Source organism: Geotrypetes seraphini, chromosome 2 (genome assembly GCF_902459505.1).
Source record: "Geotrypetes seraphini chromosome 2, aGeoSer1.1, whole genome shotgun sequence".
NCBI classification, from domain to species: domain Eukaryota; kingdom Metazoa; phylum Chordata; class Amphibia; order Gymnophiona; family Dermophiidae; genus Geotrypetes; species Geotrypetes seraphini.
The window spans coordinates 130,292,392-130,316,085 of record NC_047085.1 but is presented as its reverse complement, the minus strand read 5'-3'; the positions used below and the strand labels follow the sequence as shown (position 1 = coordinate 130,316,085).

Below are 23,694 nucleotides of genomic sequence, written 5' to 3'. Positions count from 1 at the left end.
GAGGATTTTTTCCAATGAGGTTAACGCCTAACCACCTGTTAACCACCTTTGTGGAGGTGGGAGGGTCCTAGTCTGAGGCTTTTTCCTCCATTTTTTCACTGCACATTACCTCCAAACCTAAGCTGTGCTGTTCATGTTCCACCTGACATTCTATATTTTTCTTGTGAAAGTGTATTTTAAATACTATTGAGTTTTTCACAAAATCCGAGTTTCTCTAGCTATATAGTCCCAAATATTTAAGAACAACATCTTTCGCTTCCTGGCCTCTCCTGCATATCATGCATCCCAGATGGCCAACTCATGCAACTGGTTCCGCCAATGCCAAAACACCGGAGGGTCAGGGACCATCCAGCATTGAAGAATATATTTCCTGGCCAGTAAACTCATCTTCTTGCACAGAGCCCGATTTCCCCTAGGCAAATGGCTAAAAGCCTCTGGCAAATCCAAGATAAAGTAGGACGGAGTACTGCGCAGGGCTCTCCCATTTAACCTGGCCATGTAAGAGATTATACGCCTCCAGAAGTGCTGGATAATGGGGCAGGTCCAGAAGGCATGTCCCAAAGTGTGTCCCCCCGACCCACATTTATGACACAATGGTGTAGGGAGTCCCCCACTATAATACAACTGTGTACGAATGTAATAGGCACGTAATGTCACTCTATAATGCGTTTCCTTCAACCAAGCACACGGGGTATAATGGATTTCAACTCAGTCCTCAGGATACACCCAGAAAATCAAGTTTTCAGGAAACCTACAATGATTATACACAACACAGATGTGCATCTGACTGGAAGTAGAGCATGCAAATTTATCTCATGCATATAACCTGAAAATCTAACTAGCTGAATGTATCCTGAGGAATGGGATAAGAACCCATGTTTTAAGTAGCATTTTTTCATTGAAAATGGACATTCGAACCCTACATTCAAAGTAACCCACAGTTTGGTTAAGGCAGGCAGCAACTTATTCTATTCAAAAACTCTAGGCAGATCAGAATAAGACTGATGGCTACTGCATCATCAGAACAGCAAAAGAACATTCAGAATAGTCCAGAACATAAGACATTTGAAACTATGTAACTCACATTACAATTTTTTTAAAAGTCTTCTTAACTCACTATCAGAAGCCATCTTTTTCTATTTGAAAACATGTATGAGATTTTTCATGATTTAACACACAAAAATTAAGCTAAGCTACAATGAGAAACAGTATATATGGAGAGGATCAATTGCACGACACGTTTCAAGCAGTTTCTCGATCACAATTACATGGGCTATAGGTTGAATTCTGCCTGCTGCTTGAACATCATATTTGCAAATTTGTCATATACTGTTCCACCAAGATTGATAAGAATGAAGCATTTTTCCAATAATTTGCAGAGCAATTGCAATGGGCATCAAACTAGATTTTGTCTCATTACATCATGTATTCTGAGATAACTGAAAACAACTTTAGCAAAATGTATCTTCCATATCAATATGAAAGATTTTTGGGATACTTTTCCATACTGTATTTTGAGAAAATATGATAAGTAAGATGCCAGTATGTATGAAGAAGTGGGCACTCTTCGCAATGTGCACCCCAGCCATATAGGCTGTCATCTGTCATCAGGAAAACCCTCGCAAAGATGTGAAGAACTACTCCTCTGGTTAGAGACTGAGGCTCCAACCACTAAGCTAGACTGCGGCATGCTTCTGCTGTCCAAGGCAGCTGCTACTGGAGCTCATCCGCCTGCAGGCACCAGTGGGAGAGAAGCGCATTCTGGAGCAGAAGCAAGTATGCCACTGATCCCAGCACCTGCAAATAATGTCGGAGCTGTCTCGCTCCAAAACTCCTGTATCAGACAAGAAGCTTCTCTCTGCAGGCTTCTGGAAGAAACACTTTGTTTTCCCTGGTGTCGAACCAAACTCCCAGGAACTCCAAAGATCTGTGTTGGCTCCAGGTGGCTCTTCTGAAAGCTGACCATCAAACCAGCTTCTGCAGCAGCTGAATCAATCACTCTTTGAATATCCAGCCTGCCTTTGGATTTGGACTGGGCTCTTAAGAGTCAATCATCTAGGTATGGATGTACCTGTATGTCCACTCTGCGCAGGTGTGATGCCACTACAACCATCACCTTGGCGAAGGTCTGTGGTGCTATGGCCAGCCCAAATTGTAAGGCTGCGAACTGGAAGTGTTGCTCCAACACATGGAAATGCAAGAATATCCTGTGTTATGGAAACATAGGAATGTGCAGATAGGCCTCTGTCAAATCCAGCAAGGCGAGAAACTCCTCCTCGCATCACCAAAGCAATTACTGATCTTACCATCTCTATCTAGAAATGGGGTATCTTAAGGACCGTAATTACCGCCTTGAGGTCTAGAATTGGCCTCCAGTCTTCTGTGCCTCTTTTGGGTACTATGAAGTATATCGAGTATCTGATGGAGCCCAAGTCTTCCTCTGGTACAGGCTCTATGGCTTCCAGATCCGGCAGCTTTTGCACTGTTGCTCGGACTTTGCTTTTTTCGGCTTCCCAGCCGGACAGTCCAGAAAAAGTTCTGGGAGGGACAAAAGAACTCGAACTTGTACCCCTCCTATATAATGTCCAAAACCTCCGACCATGCTTCCCAATAGGCCGATAACCTCCCTCCAATGCATGGAGGTTTGGTGTCATAACTGCTTCTTGGGAGCTGTTGTGGTGCAGGATCCTGAAGATTGGGGGCACCCGGCCCCTCCAAATCTTTGTTTGGAGATCTGAAATTATCTCTGGCCAGAAGGCCCTCCTGAGCACTGTCAATTTCATCTGGAGGTCTGAAAATTACTGCACTCTGTTCCCCCCTAGGGGTTCGAGGTCTGCTGTCCGGTAAGGACTTCAGTTTATGATACTACACAATGGCCATAATATCATCCCAGACCTTTCCCAAAGAGTAAATGTCCTTTAAATGATAATTTACTCAAGATCACCTTGGAGGAGGAATTCTCCACCCATTGCCTGATCCATAGCATCCTGAAGGTAGAAATGGAATAAGCAGACATTTTGCTCACAACTCTGAAAAGATCATATAGTGCACTAGCTACATAAACCACTCCGGACTTTAGAAACCGGTGATCTCTTCTAGCCACTGCCTCCGGAACACAACACAGCTTGGAATGGCGAGCCCAGGCAATAAAGGACGCTGCAGAAGCAGCTTTTAAACCTGATGCCATGGCTTCAAATAGCTTCTTATGCACAAAATCCAGCCTGCAGTCCTGGGCATCCTTTAAGACCATCCTGCCTTCACTGGGAAGGGAGGTATGCTTGGTAACCTGTGCCACCAGGGAATCCACTTTTGGTGGAACAAAGAGCTGGCTAAATTCAGCATTCATCAGATAGAGCTTTGCCATAGCTTTGGTCAAGGGCCATCCGGGACCTCCCAATGGTCCATCAGTATTTTTGCAATGTCTTGATGAGAGGAGAAAAAGGGTGCATGTGCTTTTGTGCTGTTCATAAGCGAGCACTGTGTAGCAAAGGACTGTGGGGTCTCTATCTTTAAATCCTGGATGGATTTTGTGGATCACTTCCAAAAGCACCGAGGGCTTAAACAGCCTGCACACAGTTAAGTCCTCTCCAAGATCAAGGTCCTCCACCAGATCCGGATTCGGCCCCCCCCTAGAGATGAAGCAGCATCTCCTAATACAGAAGACTCCAACTGGGACACTAAAGATATTGTCCCAGTCTTCCTCAGACTGAACCTCTTCGTCTTACGCATGGCACTGGGAAATTGTGCACTTTTGGAGGGGGGGGAGAAGAGACTCTCCAGCACCAGCATGGCCATAATCCCCGAAGGGTTCCACGCAGCCCTGATTACTCGTATAAGCTTCAAACATCATATCAGGGGAAATCCCTTGTCCAGGACGTTCAGATGGCTCCTGCAAGCGCTCACAAGCTCCTTTCTAGGGTTTTGTGGCAGCAGCACAGCTGACCTTTGCTGGGGACCCACTTGTGCTGCTCCCAGGCTTTAACCTGGACTTTTTTCCTGGCCCTTCTCCCATCTCGGCACTAAATACTCTCCAAGGGACCAAATGAGGCTAAACCAGTGGCTCCTGCCACATGGGACTTGGATGATCCTTAGAAGGCCATTCAGTGCAAATCTGAGAAGAATCCAATGTATCTTGGCCTGGGGAATCCATCATGCCTGCTTTAGAGCAAAATCAAGATATTTTGAGGCAGATAGAGGCTTTTAATTTCAAATAGGGAAATCCAAGATGGCTACTGCGGCAGGAATTTTAGCACCAAAAATGGCCCAGGGAGCTACACTGGGGTCCAAAAACTAGCAATTTTGTTTTTCAATTTGTCAGCCTGTTACTCACTGTGTCATCATTGTATGCTGGGAGCTGCTTGTGATGAAGCTGCAGATAGCTTATAGGGAGAACCTCTGCCTCAACAAGCCTGGAATCCAGACTGCTTGTCTCTTTGGATTGCCTCTCGGACCCAACAAACTGGCCAGAGACCTCAACATCCACCAGAACCTAGAGTACGCAGATGGGGGGAGGAAAGCAGTAGGCCCCTATCCTGGAAAAACTGCCACAGAGCTACTCAGCCTGTGCTAAAGCCCACTGCAGATAGAACTTGGGGCGAGCCTTACTCCCAAGGAACCAGTCCTTGAGCCCCTCAACTGTTAGTGCAGGCTGTTCAATTGAGTGCACTGCAAAGCAATCTGCCCCTTGAAAGCAGACCCTTGACCTTGGAGTCTAGGCTCTCCTGCAACCAGAAATGCCCCAAGATTAGTATCCTCTGCAGCACTGAAAAAGCCTCACAAACAGTAAGCAAAAAAATGAATTTAACTGAAAAGTAAACAAAGAAAAGAGGCTCCTGCCATCTCACTTGTAGAGAGACAACTGAGGAACTGGAGGACAGCCCAGAAGGATGGGAGGTGGAGCAAAAGAATGCTAATAAGGCTCCCTACAAGAATTTTCGCAAGGGGTTGACTACCCAAAGGTTCAGAAATAAAGTGTTTTTTCACTAGAAATGAAATTCCCAGATTAAAGTCCCCTCCAACCACCAAATGCCCAACCTTCACAGATAGAATTTTGGATAATAAAGTATCAAAAAATTGTGTTTTACACTGTATTACTGCTTAACCTGTTGATGAGGGTTCGGTGGTGCTTCTATTGTGTGCCCTGTTGTGTTGCATTTTGTTACTTATTGGTGCGCAGTGTTTAAATAAAGAATTACAAAAAAAAAAAAAAAATCTCAAAGTTTTATCTTAACTTAGGAACTTTACAGAGAAGGGATTGTTTCTTATAATTGCACAGTGCTGCCTACATCTGCTAGCACATCAGATGTGATAAGTAGCATTAGTAACATTCTTACCTGTCCAGCTTTACTATATCGATGGCCTGCTAGTATCATGTGAAAAGCAAACTTTCGCACCATTGGATTTTTCATGTTGATAAAGCAATGTGCTGCCTGCTCCAGCAAAAGTGCACTGCGTAGGTCAGAATCCTACATAAAGAATGAAAGCATGCTATTCTCATTTACAAGCTGAAAATCATTAATTTCAGAGAAATGTGTGAACATTTCATCCTATCTCCTCTTATGGTACAGAAATTTGCATATTATTAATATATCATTAAGTTTGTTCTAATATACTCATAATTGAGCAGAAATCTACAATAGAATTTAATTTAATACAGGGCCTACCAGACCATGAGTATCATCTCTGCAAAAAATATAAGAGCACAACAGAAAGCAAACAATATACAACTCAGAACACAGGAGAGACAATAAGAACATTTTCTTGTCTTATCTGAACCCTTGCTAGAAAAATTACTTAGGACGATGTAATGGATTGCAGGCTTTACCTTACAGTTGTTGTACATCACTGATTAAAACATGGGTTGTGGCCCAAAAGAGCTAAGATCCAGGTCCTACTTTCCTCAATGGCCTTCCTTAAGTTACTTTATAACCCACTCCTTGACTGCTCACTTGGACTGTGAGCCCTTCGAGGAAAGCTTATTGTACTTCAAGGTCAAAATCAAAGATTAAAAATAAAAAAAAATCTGATGGTTTTGATTTTTTATTTAAACTGGATTTTTTAAAAATAAAATGCTATTTTGAGGAAAAATCTATCTAAAGATAATTTTCTATTTAAGATACATTATAGTCTAAAAGTTATTCATTATGAAATAAGGATTAGCTTTTAATTATGTAGCATGATACTGTATATTCATGCAATGTTTAAAATTTTTAGTAAGTCTCAACAAATGGAGTAATGTCCACAATGATCCTGTTGTATATGCTTGTATATTAACAACAGAAGAAAGGAATATCTTTCTTGCAGAAACAATTGATACCTCTGGTGGCCAGTTAGGTCATCAATTGTGCTGTCTCCCTTTCCCCATTTTATTTTTGTTTGCTGTTGCTTTGTTTATGTTTTATTTAGTTTTTTTGTTTGATCTTCTGTTTTATTGGGCTTATTTTGATTTATTATTTTAGTTTGGGGCCTCCACTCGTGTTCTTTTACATTGTGGAATTTGGACTGCTAGCTTTCTGATTTGACAGTTGGTTTTGGTCCCCCTAAAGCCGCAGAGCCGAGGGTACCCACAGCGCTGGTACCTATTCAGCACTTTCCAACTGACACCCCACCCCCCCACCATGAGCTCTGGTATCGGGCCTTCTAAAACAGAAGCAGTAGTGGCCAGCAAGAGGCAGCACTTAGGACAGGCTTTTCACTGCCAGAGCACTGCTGCTACTGCTTTGGAAGGCCTGAAGATATGCGGGGAGGAGGGTTGGTCAGTGAATCGTAAAATCCAATTTTTTAAGAAAACGAATCAATTCGAATCGATTGACCAACGTGAATCAATGAATTGATTCAAATCAGCAAATCGGGCAGCACTAGTCTGCACCACCTACTGCAACTAAAGAGATTCTGAGGAGCTGAAGGCAGCACTAAACCCTGTAGAGGGGAGTTAAGCCAGCTCTGGGCTGTTTAATTCTGGAACCTTCTAGAGAGCACAACCTACTCATCTGGATTTGTCTAACATGGAAAATGAGGAATTGTAGTTTCATGAGAGATACAATAATACTGAGGGCCCAATGAACTAGAGGCTCCTTATCAGTAGTCCAGCACAAAAACTCCCTTTATAAATCAGGAAATGGTTGGACACTGAATTAAGAGTCCATGGGGATAGACTGAGAACACACTAGAATTTATTTTGATGGAAACAGATTTCCTCTGTGTGATCAATAGTTCCTTAGGGTATTGCATTCTAGCCCTTCTATGAAACAGCATCATAAGAAGCAACTCTATAAATGGGCACCTCTAGTTAGGCTCACAGATATTGCACACTGAACACTAATTCTATATTGGCATCTGTGTATGTCAAGAAGCCATTATGGAATACTAGTGTATGTTGGCAGAAATATACCTTTAGGCACACCCACTTACACATTAGAAAATGACACGGTGGCTGTTTCCCATGGCTATACGTGGGTAACCTGCCAAAACAGTGAGCGAAAAAAATAGTGGTCACCACGGGGACGGGGACAAGGACATTCACCGCCCCATGGAGCAGTGAATGGTCTTGTCTCCACAGTGAAGGGAACACGTGCGGTCAATGATTGCGCGGTACAGCAGCCGCCTCCCGCCCGATTGCTGCGTCACGCCATCTCCCTCCCTCCCTCTCACCTTATGTGCTGAATTTAATTTTCTTCTCCAAGCGGCATGCTTTCAACAAGTCGTGCACACGGCTGCTTCAGTTGAATTTTCTCCTCTGACACAACCAGAAACAGGAAGTTGCATCAGAGGAGAAGATTCAACTGAAGCAGCCGCGCATGCGTGACTTGTTGTAAGCATGCCGCTGGGAGAAAAAAAATTAAATTTGCCACATAAGGTGAGGGGAAGGGAGGGAGATGGTGGGACGCAGCGATCGGGCGTGAGGGAGCTGCTGGACCGCGTGTGATCCGTGACCGCGTGTGTTCTCTCACAGTAGGAAGGAAGGAGTGAAAGGGAAAGAGATGCTAGGCCAAGTGGATGAAGAGGGAGACAAATATTGAACCCACAGCAGGAAAGAGAAAGGGCAGGACAGGCAGGTGAGCCAGATGCTGGAAGCAGGGGGAGAAAGAGGGAAAGAAGCTAGATGGGGTTGGAGAGGAGAGAGACACATTGGTGTGGAAGAGGAAGAGAGGTGAAATCTGGACACAGGAAGGTAACAGAAACAGAGGGGAAATTATGTGCAATGGGGCATAGGGACAGAAACATAAAGAGGAGATACATGGTGGGGGAATTATGTGCATGGGGGCATAGGGACAGAGACATAAAGGGGAGATACATGTGGGAGGAATTATGTTAATGGGGGCATAGGGACAGAGACATAAAGGGGAGATACATGGGGAGGAATTATGTGCATGGGGCATAGGGACAGAGACTTAAAGGGGAGATACATGGGGATGGTATACGGACACAGGGGGGACAATGGCAGACACAGGAGGGAGGATACTGAGGGGAGATTATTTGAAATGGGGAAAATAGAAACACAGTGGGAGATGGTTTGTGCAGACGGGATCAGACGGTTTGTGGGGACAGGATGGGGACTGAGCTTACGGGGATGGGACGAGGATCAAGCTCATGGGGACGGGGACAAATTTTCCCCCATGTCATTCTCTATTACACATTTCACTTTTATTTGCTGTACTACATATAGTTTTTTTTAAAAACTGCTGTACCCATATGTAAACCTTCCTTGCAGTTACAGGATAAGGCAAAATATCACTGTGTGTACAGCTAGCACTTATATGTTTGTGATTCATTCACATGCACGAGTACTAATATCTATAAATAAACGCAAACAAATGGTGCTTAAGATTAGGTACACTATTAAAGAACTGGGGTGGTAGTAAATAAACATATTATTCCAAAGGACTAATTTTGTATTGGACACTGAAATGAGAAACCAAGGAAGCACAAATATGACCCTCACCGGAAAAACATGGCTCAGAGTTCCTATGAGTGTCAGGAGCAGCGCACAGCATTCAGCATGCCGGCCTGCGCTAAAAAACTGCTATCGCGGTTTTGTAAAAAAAGGAGAGGGTTAAATTTAATTTATATTGTGTATGTGTGACTAAAGACAGGTTCACACATATACACATCTACATATTCTGTTCCTCTACCCCACCCCAGAGCACGCATACAAGGCAGTGAAATTTGAAAATGGCATAAATTCCCACCCCCCCAACAACCAAGCTTCAAGTTTCATTAAAATTTGATATTCCGCTTATCAAGGTTCTAAGTGGTATACATATAATAAAAATCTAAAAACAGATTACATAGATTACAACAATCAAACAGAAACCAACAAGGAGAGAGGGGAGAACTACATGTCTGGAAAGCCATTGAAGAGTAAAACAATAGGAAGGGGGGGGGTTCCATCTGAGAGTTAAGGACTAGAGAGGAATTTTGTGTTTACAAATCAAAAGCTAATGTTTTTCTACATTTGCCTTTTGCAACTGTTGAACACAAGAATAGCTGTTCATCACACTCTAACAGTGAATCAACACTTTAACTACAGATACACCAACCAAGGAACCAATGAAAAAAACACACAAGCAAGCAATGAATACAAGGTAGGTCACAGGCAGGTTCAGCATTCTACCATAAAATCTAAGATGGGTTAGAATAGCACAAGAAGGATAGTATAGTGGATCACATTATAGAAGGGTCAATAACTAATAGAACTTCAAAAGAAGATACAATACTGGAGTGCTTACAAAGGAACTGTATATAAAAATGGGAGCCATGACATGATCACGTTATATGCAGATTTGCATTATTGCAGGATCCTTTATGGTGGGGTAATATCTGTGTGACTTATAAATATATGCTCAGATATAGAATACTGTAGAATTTACAAAGAAAGTGGAATTTAGATATCAATTATTAAATGCCTCCCTCCTAAAACAAATCTTACCTCACTGGTCAAGCGTATCAAAAGAGCTGCAGCTTCTGAATATTTGCCTTGGCTCTTTAAGATTTCGGCACTAAGCAGGACACATCTCTCAGCTAGTACCATACTCCTATGGATAATAGCACAAAACTAATTAAAAACAGACCACCACTCTTTGTGATAGTATTCCTTAAGCATAACTTCAATGCTCTTCTCTAAATTGGAAAATGTGCTATATAAGGAAAGGGGAAATGATTTTGGATTTGGTCCATGCCTTTTCCATAACAGCTTAAAGTAAATTATATTTGAGTATACAGTAGGTGTTTTCTTGTCCATAGAGGACTTACAATATCATTTTGTATTTGAAGGAAGTTTATGTGAGTTGTCGAAGATCACAAGCAGCATTAAGATCCCTGATTCTTAGCTCATTATTCTAACCATTAGGTTAATTCTCCACTCTACAGTAAATTGTTTGTGATGATATGCATACACCTGTTATGAAAGAGCTGGAGTGGACTATTTATTCATTAGGTACATAGCAATAAAATAGGAAAGTCAGATCAAGGGACAATGTATTGAAAGCCACTAGGCCTTAAAGGAGTGGATTTATGGCGAAGCAGGACTTTCAGGTGCCACTCTTCTGGTGTGGCAGTTTGGACACTGCAATTTGGGTGCCGCAAGTTAGGCACATAGGTGCTGGACTTCTGGGAGCCCAAATGCCAGCATCCTAACAGTTTTGCTTGTCATCTGGGCTATCCTTCAAGAGCCCCAGGAGCTCTCCTCTGCCATCATGTCTGCCAGGTATGCTTGTGAGTCACTATTAAACCAAAACAGCTAAAAAGGTATTCAACAACTGTACTGGCGGAAAGTGGATTGATCAATCTACGTAAAAGGTTCCTTCAAATAAGGCCAGGCTTCAGTATTACTGATGTCTTTTGACTGAGTCTGCACATATTGATCAAGGAAATCTAACACTTTTTCATTTGATGGCAAACTATTTGAATATCAAAATGTGTGGGAACCCTTAAGTCTTGGGCCCAGACAAGCTTCCTTGAGATGACCAACAGTCTGTTGTGATAAAGACATACGACTGCTCATCAACAGTTGCTACCAGCTTCATCACCACTTCAAAGATGACCCAACTCATCATTTTTCTGCACAAGCAACTCCACTGTTCCTATAGGCTAGATTCAACTGAATAGCAAAATTTAAGAGGAAATGATCCATTGTTTGCCTAATGAGGTTTGCTATGGCAAAATCCTGTTTCAGATTTTGCTGTTTGATTTAGTTTACTGAGGAATTGTCATTTACATCTTGCTTCTGCTTTTACTTTAACTGCAAGCATCGGATGTAACTACTGTGTTTCCCTGAAAATAAGCCCTACCCCAAAAATAAGTCTTACTTAAGATTGAACCCGCAGTCCCCCTGAATGTTCCTGACACTCCCCGACTTAATCCCTAGTTTAAAAAAAAAAAAAATCAAGGCCGGGCCATCCCTCTGCAGAATCTTCCTATCCCCTCCCTTCCATTCTCCTGTGCAGCAGAACCCCACCGACCCTCTCACCCATCCCCTTGTGCAGCATCTTTCTATCCCTCCCTCCCTCCATCCACCTGTGCAACAAAACCCCACCAACCTTCCCACCGTAAGACTAACATACCTCCGCTCAGAGTCTTCCAAAAACAGCGACGGTGGCAGCGCTCTGAACAGGCTGCTCCGGGGCCTTTCCTCTGTAGCATCACTGATGATGTCATCAGTGACGTGGCAGAGAGAAGGCCCTTTCAGAGCACTGCCACCGCCACTGTTTTTGGAGGCCTCGGAGAGAAGGTAAGTCGGTCTCACGGTGGGAGGGTCGGTGGGGTTCTGCTGCACAGGAATGGGAGGGAGGGATAGAAAGATGCTGCACAAGGGGATGGATGAGATAGAAACATAGAAACATAGAAATAGACAGCAGATAAGGACCCACGGCCCATCTAGTCTGCCCACCTTAATGTCCCTCCCCTACCTTTGCCCTGTGAATAGATCCCATGTGCCGATCCCATTTGGCCTTAAAATCAGGCACGCTGCTGGCCTCAATCACCTGTAGTGGAAGACTATTCCAGCGATCAACCACTCTTTCAGTGAAAAAGAATTTCCTGGTGTCACCTCGTAGTTTCCCGCCCCTGATTTTCAACGGATGCCCTCTTGTTGTCGTGGGACCCTTGAAAAAGAAGATATCTTCCTCCGCCTCGATGCGGCCCGTAAGATACTTGAACGTCTCGATCATGTCCCCCCTCTCTCTGCGCTCCTCGAGCGAGTATAGCTGTAATTTGTCAAGCCGTTTTTCGTATGGTAGATCCTTGAGTCCCGAGACCATCCGGGTGGCCATTCTTTGCACCGACTCCAGTCTCAGCACATCCTTGCGATAATGCGGCCTCCAGAATTGCACACAGTATTCCAGGTGGGGCCTCACCATGGATCTATACAATGGCATAATGACTTCCGCCTTACGACTGACGAAACCCCTTCGTATGCAGCCCATGATTTGTCTTGCCTTGGACGAAGCCTGCTCCACTTGATTGGCAGACTTCATGTCCTCACTGACGATTACCCCCAAGTCTCGTTCTGCTACCGTTTTTGCTAGGATCTCGCCTTTAAGGGTATAAGACTTGCATGGATTCTGGCTGCCCAGGTGCATAACTTTGCATTTTTTGGCATTGAAGTTGAGTTGCCATGTCCTAGACCATCGCTCCAGTAGGAGTAGGTCGTGCATCATGTTGTCGGGCACTGAATCTTCGTCTGTTGTGCATTTGCCCACTACATTACTCAGTTTGGCGTCATCGGCGAATAATGTTATTTTACCTCGAAGCCCTTCTGCCAAATCTCTTATAAAGATGTTGAATAGGATTGGGCCCAAGACTGAGCCCTGTGGTACTCCACTAATCACCTCCGTCATTTCGGAGGGGGTGCCGTTCACCACCACCCTTTGGAGCCTACCTCCAAGCCAGCTCCCAACCCATTTCGTCAATGTGTTACCTAATCCTATAGAACTCATCTTGCTCAGTAACCTGCGGTGTGGTACGCTATCGAATGCTTTGCTAAAGTCCAGGTACACGATGTCCAGGGACTCCCCTATATCCAGCTTCCCCGTTACCCAGTCAAAGAAGCTGATCAGGTTGGATTGGCAGGATCTCCCCTTAGTAAATCCATGTTGTCGGGGATCCCGTAGATTCTCCTCATCCAGGATCTTATCTAATTGGTGTTTGATTAGAGTTTCCATTAGTTTGCTCACTATCGATGTTAGACTCACTGGTCTGTAGTTTGCTGTCTCCATCTTTGAGCCTTTCTTGTGGAGTGGAATGACGTTAGCCGTCCTCCAGTCCAACGGGACGCTGCCTGTACTAAGGGAGAGGTTGAAGAGCACAGACAGTGGCTCCGCCAAGACATCACTCAGCTCCCTAAGCACCCTGGGGTGCAGGTTGTCCGGCCCCATTGCTTTGTTAACCTTGAGCTTTGACAGCTCACCGTAGACACTGCTGGGCGTAAACTCAAAGTTACTAAACGGGTCAACTGAGCCAACCCTTGTCTGTAGCTGAGGGTCGAGCCCTGGCGCTTCTCGGGTGAAGACTGAGCAGAAGTATTCATTTAATAGTTGGGCTTTTTCCGAATCCATTTCCACATAGTCTCCGTCTGGTTTCCTAAGACGTACAATCCCGCCTGAGTTTTTTCTTCTATCACTGATATACCTGAAGAAGGATTTATCTCCCTTCTGGATGTTCTTTGCTAGAGACTCCTCCATGAGGAATTTAGCCTCCCTGACTGCTGTTTTGACGGCTTTTGATTTGGCCAGGTAGTCTGCTCTAGAGTCCTGCTTCCCTGATTGTTTGTAAGAGATGAATGCTTTTTTGTAAGAGATGGGAGGAAAGATGCTGCACATGGGGGAGGGGGGAGAAAGGAAAGAGGAAGAATTGGGGTAGAGGAGAGGAAGGGAGAGATGATTGTTGTACATGAAAAAAAAATGACATCCCCCGAAAATAAGCCCTAATGTATTTTTTGGAGCTAAAATGAATATAAGACCATCTTATTTTCGGGGAAATATGATAGGTAAAAGTAGTGAAAATTGGTGAAATTATTAGTTCTGTAAAAGTAATAAATATTATCCTGTACTTCTTTATAAGTAAAAGTAACAAAATTTTAAGTACAGGAATTGAAAACCCACCTTTTTGAGACGGCCTTCAACTCATAACCCTACTCCCCACTGCTTACCACCCTAGCCAGCAGTTTATCTATCTCTTCTAACTGTAACCCCTACCCAGACATCTTGCTTGTCTTGATTGTTAGACTGTAAGCTCATTCGAGCAGGGACTGTCTGCTTTGTGACTCTGTATAGCACTGCATAAGTCTGGTAGCGTTCTAGAAATAATTAATAGTAGAAATAATTAATTATATTTACTTAGGCCTAGATTCACTAACTTACCGATCCTTGGGCGATCCGATCCATAGCCGGGTGACTGATTTACAATGAGTATGCATGCAAATGGACGCAATCGGAGGCACACTCCAGAGCGATCCTGGATAATGATCCTGATGCATGCGCAGACCATCTTCTTTGCCTGTAGATGATCTGCGCATGCGCTTGCTCTCCGTGGTATAAACTTTGCTGATCTTGAACACCGTGAATCCTGATCACTGTAGCTGATAGCACCTTCTTTAAAGCCTGAAAATTTGAGGAATAGAGCTCACAGACGGAAAGCTGTGAAAGTTGCTTGCAGCCCTCTGTTTCCTCCCAACCCCAACAGGCTCCTGCATTTTTGTTTTGATCTGCGGTGTTCGCAATGTTGGCAGAGCCGAGCCAAAGCTGGAGGCGGTGCCAGCACTGACGGGGACGCCCTGCAGGGAAGGATGGCAGAGAGAAGGAGAGTCCTTCCCTATAGTGTGAGCCCGGAGAGTCGGGGCAGCAGAGAACTGGAGAATTGGCAGGGACATGTGCGACTGGTCCTCAGCAGTCGCTTGGTTTTGGATTGGCCAGCCCAATCGATGTTCTTTCTTCAGTTTAGTGAATCGCTGCCTACTTTGCATGCCATTTCCCCTCATTTGCATGGGCGGATCGGGAGGAAGGTTAGTGAATCAGGTCGCAAACTGGACGGGAAACAATTGGTCAGCTTAGTGAATCTAGCCGTTAGTTACTATACAACACTGGTGGACACACTGACATGCATTCACGTGGTGTATGCACAGTGAGAAATGATCAACCAGGCTTTTCTCTACCCACAGTAACAGGGGCCGTTGGATATGAGAGCCGCAAAAATAGACTGTGGGGGCATTAGTATATATAGATGGAGGAGTGCGTGCAAATCAGTCATGCATATCCTCTGAGGAAATCAAAAAACCCAACTGGCTAGGGGATCCCTCAAGATAGTTTTGAAACCCACTATCCTAGATATTGTTAAACTTTTATTTATAGAAATATAAGTAGATATCCAAACTCCCCAATTACCGTCATGATGCTGATATAATGACATCAAGAGAAGGGGCACCTTTCAATCTAATAAGATGACAGACTGGCACAGTACTCCTTTGTATTTTATCAAAATTTATACCAAAATTATTTAATGTGTAGTAAAAAAAAAAAAATCTAGAAAGCTCAAACTGGCACCAATACTCATACTTATGTATTACTCAATGAAAATATTAAACATTTCTCAAACCACAGCAGGATTTTTCAGCATTATGACACCTACTTGCAAAAATCCCTGTATGTCTGACTAGCTGTATCCATGTAATGAGCTGGATATGGTCGAGGTGCGCCAGGCTGAAGAAAAGCAGAGACTGCTGCCATTTCCTGCCAAGGAAAACATATTTTAAAACTTGAATGAAATTGCAATTTTATTCCTATTTGCATGTTTTAGAAAAGGTTCTCTTGGTTGGTTCAATATACTCGTAATAAAAAATGAATTGGAAAAAGATGAAACACACAGTACTTGAAAAATATATAACATGATTATAGAGAAAATGAGCCCCCAAACCTCAGAGGCCTGAATTGGTGGACACTACCACTCACTCCAGAGGGTCCAGGAGTCAAGATAAGGATGGATTTAGAGAATGACACGGTGACAAAATTTATCACCGTTCCCGCGGATAACCGCGGGAAACCATCTTCATGTCATTCTTTAAGGAGAGAGGGAAGAATCAGAGTATGAATGGCCACAACCACTGACCCACAAGCTTTGCTTTGAAGAATGCTGGTGTAGAAGGACTGAGGTTGAAATAAACACTAGAAAATGACATGAGATTATTTCCCGCAGTTATCCGCGGGGACAGGAACGGTGATGAATTTTGTCACCGTGTCATTCTCTAATTGGGATCTTCTACTAATCCAGCTGACTCTTGAGTGACAGAAGAAGACATAAGAACAAAAAAACAGCCATAATGGGAAAGACCACAGGTCCATCAAGTCCAGTATATTGTATCCAACAGTGGCCAACCCAGGTCACAAACACTTCACAAGATTCCAAAGTGTAAAACATATTTTATGCTGCTTATCCTAGGAATAAGCAGTAGATTTTCCTAAATTCCATCTTAATAATGGTTTATGGACTTCTCTTTTAGGAAGTTATCCAAACCGTTTTAAAACCCTAAGTTAACTGCTTTCACCACCTTCTCTGGCAACGAATTCCAGAGTTTAATTACATATTGAACGAATAAATATTTTCTCCAGTTTGTTTTAAATCTACTTCTTAATAGCTTCATTACATGCCCCCTAGATCCAGTATTTTTGGAAAGCGTAAACAAGCAACTCAAATTCACTTGCTCCACTCCATTCAGTATTTTATATACCTCTATCATATCTTCCCTGAAATGCTTCTTCTCCAGGCTGCAGAGCCCTAGCTGCTTTAGCTTTTCCTCATAGGGAAGTCGCCCCATCCTTTTTATCATTTTCATCGTCCTACTCTGTACCTTATCTAATTCTACTATATCTTTTTTTGAGATGTGGTGACTAGACTTGCACATAGTATTCGAGGTGCAGCCGCTCTATAGAACAATACAAAGGCATCATAACATTTTCATCTTTGTTTTCCATTCCTTTCCTAATAATTCCTAACATTCTTTTTGCTTTCTTAGTCACCACCGCTGCACACTGAGCTGACGGCTTCATTGTATCCTCAACAATGACACCTAGATCCTTTTCCTAGGTGGCGACTCCTAATATGGAACCTTGCATCACGTATCTATAGTTTGGGTTCCTCTTTCCCCACATGCATCACTTTGTAAACAAAGGATCTTATATCAGAGCCTTGGACCAATCCCTGCGGAGTACCCCAAGGTCCCCACTGTCACCCATGCTCTTCAATCTTTACATTTCCTCCCTCGGTACCCTGTTAGACAAACTCAAAGTAACTTCATTCAGCTATGCGGACGATATCACCATACTCCTCCCCTTTGACACACAAGACCCCACCAAATCAGGCATCCTGGAAAAAACTCTAGAAGCAGTGGAAAAATGGATGACAGAACACAAACTGAAGCTCAACCCAGATAAAACTAAATTTCTACTGCTTGAAAAGGACAAAACCCCTTCTATAACTGAGCTAGAAATAAAAACCACCAAATATCCCTTACAACCCACTCTCAAACTCCTTGGAGTAACAGTAGACAGAGGTTGCACTCTACAGGTGCAAATCAACAAAATCACACAAAAAGCATTCTTCACCATGCGCAACCTTCGCAAAATCAGAAAATTCTTTGAAAAAGAACAAGTCAGACTCATAGTCCAATACCTAGTCCTAAGTCTATTGGATTATTGCAATATCCTCTACCTTTCCTGTCCCACCTACCTAATAAAACAACTACAGACCGTGCAGAACACTTCCCTCAGAATGATCTATTCCCTTGGAAAATTTGACCACATCACCAACGCCTTCCTAGACTCACACTGGCTTCCAATACAAGCCCGCATCCAATTCAAACTATACTGCATGTTATTCAAAACATTAAACGGAACGTCACCCACCCACCTAAACAACTGTCTAAACAGGAACCTCTCAACCAGACAGAGGAGAACCCAATCCCCTTTCTCCTACCCCCCTTTTAAAGGAACTAAACGCAAAAAGATGTATGACAACTTACTAGCAACACATGCAGCTAAATTGGATCCCACCATCACCAACCTACTGACAGCTTCAACTGACCTCAAGGCTTTCCACAAAGAAATCAAGACCCTACTATTCAAGAAATTCACCCAAACGTCCTAATCCCTCCCTTTTCCCCTCTTAGAATCATCTCATCAAAATTGCTTTAGACCTTACGCCTTCAATTGTATTCCTTTTACTGGAAAAGTCCAGCTATCTTTTTTGTTGTACTAGGTCCAACTTCTTTAATTGTATTTCTCTTCCTGGAAATGTCCAGCTATCTTTCTGATGTAATCCGCTTAGAACTGCAAGGTACAGGCGGAATATAAGCCAGTAATGTAATGTAATGTACTTGCTCACATTAAGCGTCATCTGTCATTTTGATGCCCAGTCTCGCAAGGTCCTCTTGTAATTTTTCACAGTCCTCTTGCGACTTGACAAATTTGCACAACTTTGTGTCATCAGCAAATTTTAATTATCTCACTAGTTATTCCCATCTTTAAGTCAATGATAAATAGGTAAAAAAGCAGCACAGACCCCTAGGAAACCACGTTATTTATCCTTCTCTGTTGAGAATACTGAACATTTACCCTACTCTCTGTTTTCTATCTTTTAATCAGTTCTTAATCTATATAGGACATTACCTCCTATACCAGTGTTTTTCAACCTTTTTACACCCGTGGACCGGCAGAAATAAAAGAATTATTTTGTGGACCGGCAAACTACTAAGACCGAAATAAAAAAACACATTTCTGCCCCGTCTCCGCAAGCTCAATCCCCACAAACCATCTGATCCCATCTGCACAAGCCTCAGTTATGATTTCATATTGAACGTATTTTATTAAAGTATAAAAAGAAACAATATTCTGTACAATTGTCATTTTATAAATATAAATATTCAGAGCAAGGACCAACAAAACCCCTGTCTCCTCTCCCCTTCACATATATCCCCTCTACTATCAAGAAAACTGAACAAGCCAAATTATTACAGAATGCTACACAGAAATATCATGCTAACAGAATACTGCAGTCAACACATGACAGGAATAGTGTTAGGCTTTGCAGTCCACAGTTATGTCTCTAACAGGATATATATTTCAAATCTGATATATTGTAATGACAAAATAGAAATAAAATGATTTTTTTCTACCTTTTGTGGTCTCTGCTTTCATCTTCTTTTCACTCTTTTCCTTCCAGCGTCTGCCCGTTCCATCCACTGTCTGCCCTCTCCCCCTTCCATATGTATCTGACTTCTTTCTATGCCCCTCTGCCCTTTTCATCCAGAATGTGCCTCCTCTCTCCTTTTTACATCATTCATTCCAGCTTCATTGCTTTCTTCATTTTTATCTCTCCTACACCAGATCTAGCATCTTTATCCCTCTCTCATTTCTCTGCTGACCCCCTTTCCAGCATCAATCTCTCTCTACTTTCTCATTCCTCTCTCTCCCCTTTCTCTCATCTGATCTCTCCATTCCACCCTGACCCCCTTTACCCTCCTGTAATCTCCCTGCCAGCCGTTTCCTTACTTTTTTCCTTTTTCCCCTATCCAACAGTAGCTCTCTTCCCATCCCTTTCCCTCTTCCCATCCCAGCAGCATCTCTCCTTCTACCTCCCTCCAGGTGCAGTAGCAGCTCTCCCTTTATCCAGCAGCTTCCCAGCCTCCAACAGTGGCTTCCTCTCCTTCCAGCAGCTGTCAGTACTTGCCTGCAGCAGTGATTTCTTTAGGCAGCCTTGGGTCCGTTGCCGCCTCTGAGGAAAGGGGAAGTTGCCGAAGTGAATCACTGCCCTGGTAAGTACAGAGCTGCTAGGAGTGGAGACAGCCACTGTTGAAGGCTCCCTGCACATTCGCGACCCCCCCAAGCCGGCAAAAACAGCTTTGCACCGCAGGCTCTGCCGCCCAAGACGAGCCGGAGGCCCCTACCCGCCACATCCTGCACGTGGGCAAACTCTCAGCACAGACGCTGCTGATGGCCCCAATCCACACGCTGACCCCCCCTTCCCACGCACACTGACCATCTCCTTTCTACCTACACTTTCCCCGCAGCCCTCTTCGGTGACTCGGCAGGGGCAGCGATCAAGACAGGCTGCCGACGTCAGGACCTTTCCTCTCTGAGTCCCGCCTATTTTGTTTCAACTTTCTGTTTCCACATAGGCGAGACTCACAGAGGGAATGCCCGACGTCGGCAGCCTGTCTTGATCTCCCGAGGCTGGGAGGAACAGAAGATTTCCGCGAACACCACCGGGGCAGGAAATTTAACGGCGTCGATCTCGCCGGCCCTCCGCGGACCGGCAGGAATTTTCTGCGGACCGACACCGGTCCGCGGACCGGCGGTTGAAGAACTGTGTCCTATACTATGACTTTCTAATTTCCTCAGGAGTCTTTCATGAGGTACTTCGTCAAATGCCTTTTGAAAATCCAGATACACTTGAAGGAAAGTGTGGCGTAGTGCTTAAAGCTACATTCTCAGCACACGGAGGTTGTGGGTTCAAACCCCCTGCTGCTCCTTGTGATCCTGGGCAAATTACTTAATCTTCCACTGTCTCAGGTATATTAAATAAGATTGTGAGCCCACCAGGACAGATAGGGAAAATGCTTGAAGTACCTGTTTGTAAACTGCTTTGAGTTTGGTTGTAAAACTACAAAAAGGCAGTATGCAAGTCCCAATCCCCGATTCAAATGGCTGACCTTTATCACATGTTTATTCACATCTTCAAAAACAAAACCTCAATCCTCAGACTTGGGCACCCAGCTCAGCAGTGTCCTCTGGAACAGCTGCATGTATATCTTCATCCAAGGAACAACTTCCAAGGTTGCCATCATAAAGCCCAGAAGCTGAAGAAAATTCTAAGCCCTGGGAACCAACTAGGCATATAGCCTTCTCTAAGCATGAATCTTCTTAACACATTGTGGAGTAAGGAAAACCAGCCCATCGGGGGACAAAGCAGATGTCAAGGTACTCTACTTGCAATGGGCTCAGGTGACTTTTGGCATAAATCACCACTAGTTGAAGTGCTCCAACTGCACTAGCCAAGTTGTCTGCCTCTAAATCAGCCCCTATCAAATCAATGATACAGGTAGGGATGCATACAAATTCCTTACCTGTGGATTAAGATAGCTACTGCCACCATGATTTTGTAAAGGTCATGGGACCGTTGCTGAATCGAAAGGCAGGGCCCTAAAGTATTGCCCCAGAACACAGAACCTAAAGTAACGCTTGTGATTGTCCCAGATAGGAATATGGGCCACAGCTAGATCCAGGTACGCCAGAAACCACCTCCTGTGGAATAAAAAAAATGACTTCCCCATCCATAAAATGTGCTACTTTTAGGAAGGCATTTACTTCCTTCAGATCCCAAACTGGACAAACTGTGCACCCTTTCTTTGGAACCACAAAATAAAAGAAATGCCCATGAATCTGATCATAGTTGTGGACAGGCTCCATGGCTCCCAGTAACAAGTGCTAGAAAATAATCTACATTGTGCACCTCTAATGCTGTGCTGCAAGAGACACCATAAAGATGTCTGAGACTGGTTCAAATACTTCAGAGCATAGCCCTCTTGCACAACCTGCAACACCGACTAGTGGAACAAGCATAGCTTCCCCTCACCTGCGCCCTACCCCCACATGAATCTCATTGGGGTTTCCTTAGGGAAGGGGTAGGGAACTCCGGTCCTCAAGAGCCGTATTCCAGTCGGGTTTTCAGGATTTCCCCAATGAATATGCATTGAAAGCAGTGCATGCAAATAGATCTCATGCATATTCATTGGGGAAATCCTGAAAACCCGACTGGAATACGGCTCTCGAGGACCGAAGTTCCCTACCCCTGCCTTAGGGTATAGGAAGACAGAAGTGGTTTTAAATTGTCTTCAACTTCCTTACTCCATGAAAGACCTAAGGCCCCTCACCCTTCAATCCTGAAGAGGAAGATCCAGTAGGCTTTTTGCAAGCTCAATATTGGCCCCAATCCTTGGAATGTACTTTGCCACTCAAAACCCTAGAGGAGGAACTACCCTTACCTTCTGGGAGCCTCTGTGGCCCAACCTTTCCAAAGTCCTTCACCAGTTTGTTCAATCTTCCCCATACAACAAGAATCCCTGAAAAGGCAGCTTACTCAAGCACATCTTAGAAGCTGTGTGTGTGCTGATCAATGAGGAGCCACATCGCTGGCAGCCCACAACTAAGGAGACAACAAAGCAGGAGCAGATGCAGATAAGGTCAGGAGCAGATGCAGATAAGGTCATAAAAAGTATCAAACAAAAAAGGCTGTTTCCAACAAGATAACTAATAGAAAAGTCTATAAGCCATTATGACAGACTTGAGAAAATCCACAACCTATTCTCAGGATTAGCAATATAAAATATGTTTTACTCTTTGGGATTTTTCCAGGTATTTGTGACCTGGGTTGGCCACTGTTGGATACTGGGCTTGATGGACCTTTGGTCTATCCCAGTACGGAAACTCTTATGTTCTAACTTAAAGGTAGTAGCTACCGAGACCAATGCAAAACAGCTTGGGCCATTTCTACAGCGCTGTTAGACATATGCAGTGTTGTAGATGAAAACATTCAAGAGACAGTCCCTGCTCAGTAGAGCATACAATCTAATCAACAAACAAAAGGACAGGTAGGGAGTTTCTCAGGCTGGCATGGGTGCTTTACCAGCAAGTGGGGTTAAGAGTTAAAAGCAACCTTAAAGAAGTGGATTTGAATACTGCCAGGGACAGAGCTTGACGTAATGACTCAGGCAGTTTGTTCCAGGTGTGTAGTGCAGCAAGAGAAAAAGAACATAGTATGGAGTTGGCTGTAGAAGAGAAGGGTACAGATAAGAGAGGCTTGCCCAATGAATGGAGTTCGCATGGAGGAATATAGGGAGAGATATTGAGAAGCTAAAGAGTGAATATTGTAATGCTCCCTGCACCCCTAGTGCCATGCCCTAAGGCCTGCTTAAGGAGCATCTCCATCTTCCAGTTATGGGTATCCTCCTCCACCCCTCTAAATCTAGGATTGTGGTCTTTGGCATCACTGTAGAGCACTGATAACCAAATGATGGTCCAGATTCTCCCCCAAGAAGAGAGACAACTAGTCTGTTTACCTCATCAGGTCACAGAGGACAAAATCCAGCACTTCCCATTCTACCAACATTATTTAGCATAGCACCCTAAGTAATGGAAAAGTGAGGAATACTGCATCCCTTTTAAGATGGAATACTCAAGTGAGGCTTCCTCTTGGGCTGACTTCAAAAAGTAAAGCAGAAACCAATTGGTCAACAAGAAATGCAGATTTCTCTTGTCCACACAAAAAAAAACCCCCATAAGGAGAATTCTCCATAGGAGGAAAGAACTTTCCTAGCTCTGAGGAGTCCCCTGACAGAGGGGGTAAGAGAGGTTTGCATCCTTTGTCCTCACATTCATTTCAGGTGTCCTCTAGGATGAAGACAGATGAGATTAAAGTTCTTGTGTCTCCAACTCCATAGTTTATGAGTAAAGCTAAATTGCTTCCCAGAGTTCAGATTACATGGACCCAACACTGTCTGCTCTCTCTGCAGACCTTGGGTTATGACGTAGCTATTTGGATCAGGCTCTGAACGTCCAAGAGTACCCTCCATGAGCACTCTGTGAGGACAGAACAAAACAAAATAGGATCCTTAGGCCACACGTGGGTATGACTGATTTCCTAGTCCTCTAA

General features: G+C 43.8%; 1 protein-coding gene across 3 annotated transcripts in view; it reads right to left on the bottom strand.

Moving 5' to 3' along the window:
* Positions 1–23,694, bottom strand: part of TRAPPC8 (trafficking protein particle complex 8) — a 392,175-nt gene that overhangs the window by 210,104 nt on the left and 158,377 nt on the right. For all 3 annotated transcript variants that reach the window (XM_033933766.1, XM_033933767.1, XM_033933769.1), the window contains 3 exons: positions 15,622–15,722; positions 9,929–10,034; positions 5,334–5,465 (listed from right to left, as the gene is read on the bottom strand). In XM_033933766.1, coding sequence (XP_033789657.1) covers positions 5,334–5,465; positions 9,929–10,034; positions 15,622–15,722 — 339 coding nt within the window. The remainder of the gene's footprint in view (positions 1–5,333; positions 5,466–9,928; positions 10,035–15,621; positions 15,723–23,694) is intronic.